This window comes from Octopus bimaculoides, chromosome 1, assembly GCF_001194135.2.
Source record: "Octopus bimaculoides isolate UCB-OBI-ISO-001 chromosome 1, ASM119413v2, whole genome shotgun sequence".
Taxonomy (NCBI): domain Eukaryota; kingdom Metazoa; phylum Mollusca; class Cephalopoda; order Octopoda; family Octopodidae; genus Octopus; species Octopus bimaculoides.
The window spans coordinates 52,324,641-52,331,307 of record NC_068981.1 but is presented as its reverse complement, the minus strand read 5'-3'; the positions used below and the strand labels follow the sequence as shown (position 1 = coordinate 52,331,307).

The following is a 6,667-nucleotide window of genomic DNA, read 5'->3' as shown; positions in this document are numbered from 1 at the left end:
ATTGGTTACAAGTGCGAGGAATCGCGCGAGAATTGAGTTTATTTACTTAGGATATTCAAATAGTTTCTTTAAAAACTTGAGTCCCAAATCATAAGGCATGCGACACGGTAAGATGAACTGTTATGGAATTGTTTATTTCGTTAGTCATTTGAATTACTGAATATAATGACATTGTAAATATTTAAATAAGACGAAAATGTCTTATATTTCCCGTCGAAAATTAACCATCTCTGTTTTCTCTCATTTGATGATCTTAAGTCAAAATTTCAGCTGTTTCACTTTCAAATCACAACACAAATATTTAGTATAAAGTAATAGCTATTTTTTCCCGTTACGACTTATTTGCCTTTATCTACAAACTTTCGACAAATTCTTTCTCCATTCTTGTTGCTTCATCATTCTACATTGTATGAACTGTGTTTTCTTTTATGTGAACGCAAATGTTTATTTTCGCACGCCAGGGAGTAATATTTCTATATATCATTTTGCGATGATTTATTTCGATGTTCATTTGCTTTTTACGCAAAAGAAGAGAGAGAAAGAGAGAGAGAATGTGTAAAATTTTCGCAAAATAATATTACTACACTGCTTAAGCAAAACAAGTTACGAACTCATTTAAATTACTCGCAAGTACCCTATTTAAAAGAAGGAATCAATAACAGTTGTGTATGAACATTAGATCCATCATGGATTATGCTATCCCTGTTTGGGACCATAAGCAAACTTGGGAGTGCAGAAAACTGCACTACGCATCATCAAGCGCTGCAAACGGAACAGCAAAAACAAATTCATTAAAAATAACGATCATTTTGACATGCAAGGGTCACAGTTTGTTGCCATAGCAAGCATATTTTCTCGCAGTTGCTGTCACTATATAGAAAAATCACTCTTAAACGCCCGGACACCTATACAACACCTCAGAGCACTACTACAGCAGCATCCTAAAAACACTATCGTTTCTACTCAGCTTAGACAAACGTAAAAAAAAAAACCCCGTACACTCAGAAATAGTCGCATCATCAATTGCATCATTAGCTCCAAATATTGTGCTGGGATGCACATCACCTGTAAGATATGTAGAGGAACAGCAAATGTTTCATTCAGATCAAGTTCATCTTGTCCACTTTTACTGTGGCTGTCACCAGAATCTATGAGAGTATAGATATAGATTGAACGGTGTAGAAAGTGCAACATGTTGAGAATGTCACACTGTTGTACTGTATGCAATTCCTCACAGTGTGTCAGGTGTGGCGGAGACCTAGTATAAACTGTAATAACAGGCCTGTTTCAAATCTTGTTCAGTCAACTCTTGACATAATCAGAGCTGACCTGGGCCTACACAAAAATGATTACACACTTCATAATATCATCATCATCGTTTAACGTCCTTTTTCCATGGGTTGGATGGTTCGACTGGGGTCTGGGAAGCCAGGAGGCTGCACCAGGCCCCAATCTGATCTGGCAGTGTTTCTACAGCTGGATGCCCTTCCTAACGCCAACCACTCCAAAGTGTAGTGGGTGCTTTTTACGTGCCACCTGCACAGGGGCCAGAGGAGCTGGCATCAACCATAATCGGATGGTGCTTTTTATGTGCCACTGGCATGGAAGCCAGTCAAAGCAGTACTAGTTGATATATTTAAAGTCATCATAACATCTCATTACCTACGACAAAAAAGGTGACATTTTAAAATCACAAATTCTGTATTTTGGATTTATGTCATAAAAGTATGTCTTGCAAATTTCATTATTTTATTCCCGTAACCATGGCCTTTATTGTTATTATCACCCTTATGCTTTACTTCCAGCAGAGTTTATTGGAGACAGTTAGGAGATTAGTTGTTTTCAAATATTACATTTCAATTCCAGAACCCTCAAGTTCAATTTTATATATATATCATCATCATCATCATAGTCTAACATCCGCTTTCCATGCTGGCATGGGTTGGACGGTTTGACTGAGGACTGGCAGGCCAGAAGGCTGCACCAGGCTCCAATCTGACCTGGCAAAGTATCTACAGCTGGATGCCCTTCCTAATGCCAACCACTCCAAAAGTGTAGTGGGTGCTGTTTATGTGCCATCGGCACGAGGGTCAGTCAGGCGGTGCTGGCGTTAACCATGCTTGAAAGGTGCTTTTTACATGCCACCGGCATGGGAGCCAGTCAGGCAGCACTGGCAATGATCACGCTTGAATGGTGCTTTTTATGCGCCACCAGCACAGGACCAGTCAGTTGGCACTGGCATCGACCACACTCAAATCCTGCTTTTACGTGCCATTGGCATGGGTGCCAATCAGGCAGTACTGTCATCGGCCACAACAATAACTTCACTTGACTCAACAGGTCTTTGCAAGCGCAGTTTATTGTCCAATGATTGAAGGGTACTCTTAAATGGGCCAGTTATGCTGCACTGGCATAGGCCATGGTTATGGAAATAAAATAATGAAAATTAGCATACATTGTCAGTAACCTGGTGGAATCAAGACACAGCAAACCGTTGTTTCGTTCAACTAAGGCATGTCGTCTGAGGCTAACCGAAACAAGAGTTTCGGTTAGCCTGATTCTTTGCTCTGGCTAATTTCTGTAGAAGAAAATTTGGAGTTTCATTATGTAGCCAATACATGGCTGAGAGATACTACTCTTTCAATGGTTTAATAATTTGGTGAAAAGCAGTGACTGACTAAAACTTCATGTAGTTGCATGAGTGTTTTACAAGGTTTTGATTGTTAACAGAGCATAGTATTGTTAACTGGAGACACACTATCAACCCTTGATGGTTATCTAGTACCCTAAAGACTCAGTTATTTTTGCTTCTACAAGGTGTTTGATAGATACATACTCATGGAATAAGACAAAATTTGGCTACCTTAGGAATTTTGATGCTTTTTTTCTGTGTAAAGAAGTCATTATTAACAATAATAATCTAAATATATATTGATTTTTAGCAGTTATTTGCAAAATATTTAAGCGTTATTGAACTGTCAATTTGATATATATATATTTATTTTACATTGCTTTGTCTTGTTTATTGGAAATCATTAAAAGCTTAACAATATAATAATTTTTTTTCCCTAGATGTGTTACTTTCTACTGTAGAGACCCAATTAATGTCAGAAGTCTCTCGAGTCTACAAGGAAACCAATTCATGTAAGATATTTTCAGCTCTCAGTTTTAACTATTTCATGCAGTACATTGGAAATGACAACAGAAATGTTTCATAGACTTAAGTTTAGTTTTGAGATGTAAGAGATAGCATATAGATTCAATGATTATATTGTTTATGAATAAAGTATATAAGAGCAACATGATCTTGTGTAGGCGTTATTAAAATGTTATCTCCCTTTAACCAACTGATAGTCGAGATAAGTCCCAAACCAGTCATGGGTAATCGACGGTCCAGGGGACCTTCAGAATGGTAAGCCTAACGAAAAATTTACCTTTAACTTTCTTAGTAATGCAGTCTGCCTGATGATGAACCTTGTCTCATGCAGCCTGCTTCTTGAAAAGTTACCCATGCCTGGTCTAAACTTTAATTTATATGTATATGGTAAGCCTTATTCATTATCATGAGCAAAATCCAAGATTGCAGCAAAAGAAGGTGAGATATCAAGACCTCAAAAGACAATGCCAAACGAAATTGAGAGAGATGCAGAACAACTGGTGGCAACAAAAAGCCATTGAACTCCAAGGGTATGCTGATACCTGTGACCTCAGACACTTCTATGCAAGAACAAAGGAACTTTTTGGGCCTGTGAGATCATCAACTCTCTTCAATCAATAGACTCCAACACCATTCTGACTAACCCACAAGATATCATTCAATGCTGGGGAAAGCTCTTCTCGAGTCTTCTGAACCAAAACTACAATGTGGTACCCTTGCATCCAACTCGACACTGGATGAAAACGCCACCATTCTACGAAGAGTACCAGAATACCCTCAACTGCATGAAGCAGTGGAAGTCTCCTTGGGTAAAAGAAAGTAAGGGAGGATCAGTTAATTATGATTGTATCCAACATATTCTCCTCTCAGATTCAAACACTTATTGGAGCAATTCTTCAGTTTTTCCAGTCCCTGTAAAAGGACTCAGAAAGTTGGGCCTCCAACTAGGCCTTTGGTGATACCTTTAAAGCCAGGAACTTTTTAGTTCCTTGTTTATAAGTTTGACTTTATAGACATCATAAGACATTTGTTTATGATTACAGCAGTAATTTACAAAGAGTCAGCCATTTGACAATATTGTGTAATCTCTTCAAATCCAGAGTGAAATGCAACACTCTAAAGTTGTCTTGTTTTGAAAAAAGCTAGGTCACAATTTCTTCATCCTTATTATATATATTTAGTATCACCATCTAACCCTTTATAACAGGATTTACTGGGGGCACTAAATTCAAACTTTTTCTATAATTGTATTGTGAGCTGTAGATTTAACCAGTTTGATTGGAAATGGATTCAATGAGTTGTTCCCAATTAAGATAGCCAACTATAAAAGTGATTACTGTAACAATATGTCAATGTAAGAATTTTTCAGTCAGGCCATTATTGAAAGATGGATGTAAAGTATGAAAAAGATTTGTTATATATTGTAACCACTCTGCATATTGGTGGCAAATTGTACATTTATTCTGTGCACATGTGTGTTTGTTTGCACATGTATCTGTGTCTGTACACACGTATGTGTGTGTGTATGCACACCCACATGTGTGTGTTTTACTGTTTCCTTCCCATGACATCTTGCAACAGTTGTAAATGAGTGTCACCAGAATGCGTGCAATGTCCTTCATTTCCTGTTTTCTGTAAAAAAATATCTGATCTTGGAAACAGGTGATGGTTGGTGATATGAAGGGTATCTGGTTGTAATAAATCTGCCCCAACACACTGCGTCTGACCTATGCAAGCATGGAAAAGCGGATGTTAAAAGGATGATATAAAAATTATAATGCTATAACTTTGTGTTTATGTAAAACAGTAGCTACATCATTTATATCTGTTTTGTAACAATATAAATGGCTTTTATGATTTCAGTGTCTGATGAATTGTTATCCGCGTGAGTATATATGTCCACTTCTTATATATCCACTATATATCTATATATGTATTAGTTTCAAATTTTGGCACAAGGCCAGCAGTTTCGGGGTAGGGAATAAGTTAATTACATCGACCTTAATACTCAACTGGTACTTATTTTATTGACCATGAAAGGCAAAGTCAACCTCAGCAGAATTTGAACTCAGAATGTAAAGATAGATGAAATGCCACTAAGCATTTTGCCTGGCATATGAACAATTCTGCCAGCTCGCTACCTTACTTTATATATTAAGAATTGGTCTATTTTGTCTGCATTTTCCAGAAACATCTAGATTTGCTTTTCTAAAATTATGAAGCATAAGTCATATATACCAACATATTTACATTTATACACCTATTTACATTTACACAGCTATATATTTAAGGAATTAATCTTAGAAATTTATTAAATATTTCCAGTTGATGCTGGTTTTAATCTTTGTAGTTTCACCAGTCAATAAATATGTTATACACATCACACAAGTGTGATATTTGGAGTCTATTGCCAAATTATTTTTGGAACTGAGTTATTAGTTTTATATACCTTAGAGATGTAGACTAACAGGATTTATGATGTTTATAACTCTTGCAAGAGTTATTGTGGTGTTAATGAAGAGACATAGTTACAACCTACATTAGAATTTGATTACAGGATTCAGCTCATCATTTAACGCCTGGTTTCCATGCTGGCATGGGTTGGAAATTTTGACAGAAGCTGGCTAGGCAGAAGACTGCACCATGCTTTGCTGTCTGTTTTTGGCATGGTGTTTATAGCTGGATGCCCCTCTTAACACCAACCACTCCACAGATACCTCAATGTTAATTTACTCAAGATTAACTTGTTTATTGTATATGAAACTGATAACAGGCTCAACCTGAAATTCAGATTATATCTTATAGCACTGTCTCAAGATACTATGTAACTTTGATAACTTATAATGACTGACAAGAGATTATGTTGTATTTTTGTTTTATTCTTTTATTCTAGGCTTCAGTTCATTTACCAGACAAGCCTCATGCCTGCACTTGATATCATTGATAGAAAAGCTGTTACTCTGCTAGAGTGCCCAAGTAAACGCCAATTATACACAGTACGTCTTCTATACAAAGAGTTTTATATTTGTTTCTAAATGATTTTGCATGTGGAAATTGCTTTACAGCTGAGTTTATATGGTGCTGGATTCACAATGAAGGGTGGCAGTTCATACTCTGGCATCGAGAAAGGACTATGTCCATAACCATGAAATGAACACTTAAATGGCTAAGTCTACCTAGGTGTAAATAGATAACACAAATATTACAGCTCAACACTGCACAGCAGCATTAATATGAGGTAGTAGGAACCATGGAAATCCCACATTTTATAAATTTCCTTATTTCTATTTTTACAAGTCTTTCATTATGTTTAAGATTTCACTTACATTTTCAATTTCATTCCATAGTTAAAGTAAAAATATAACACTTGAAGATATATCATAACATTGTGGAATAATATACATACATATGATATATATATATATATATATATATATATATATATATCATCATCATCATCATCGTTTAACGTCCGCTTTCCATGCTAGCATGGGTTGGACGATTCGACTG

The 6,667-nt window shown here is 36.3% G+C and overlaps 1 protein-coding gene across 1 annotated transcript in view; it reads left to right on the top strand.

The window, feature by feature from the left end:
• Positions 1-6,667, top strand: part of LOC106873278 (zinc finger SWIM domain-containing protein 7) — an 11,384-nt gene continuing 4,717 nt past the window's right edge. Inside the window, exons 1-4 of the mRNA XM_014920571.2 lie at positions 1-107; positions 3,073-3,144; positions 5,021-5,042; positions 6,051-6,153. Of these exons, the coding sequence (XP_014776057.1) occupies positions 98-107; positions 3,073-3,144; positions 5,021-5,042; positions 6,051-6,153 (207 nt within the window). The 5' untranslated portion in view covers positions 1-97. The remainder of the gene's footprint in view (positions 108-3,072; positions 3,145-5,020; positions 5,043-6,050; positions 6,154-6,667) is intronic.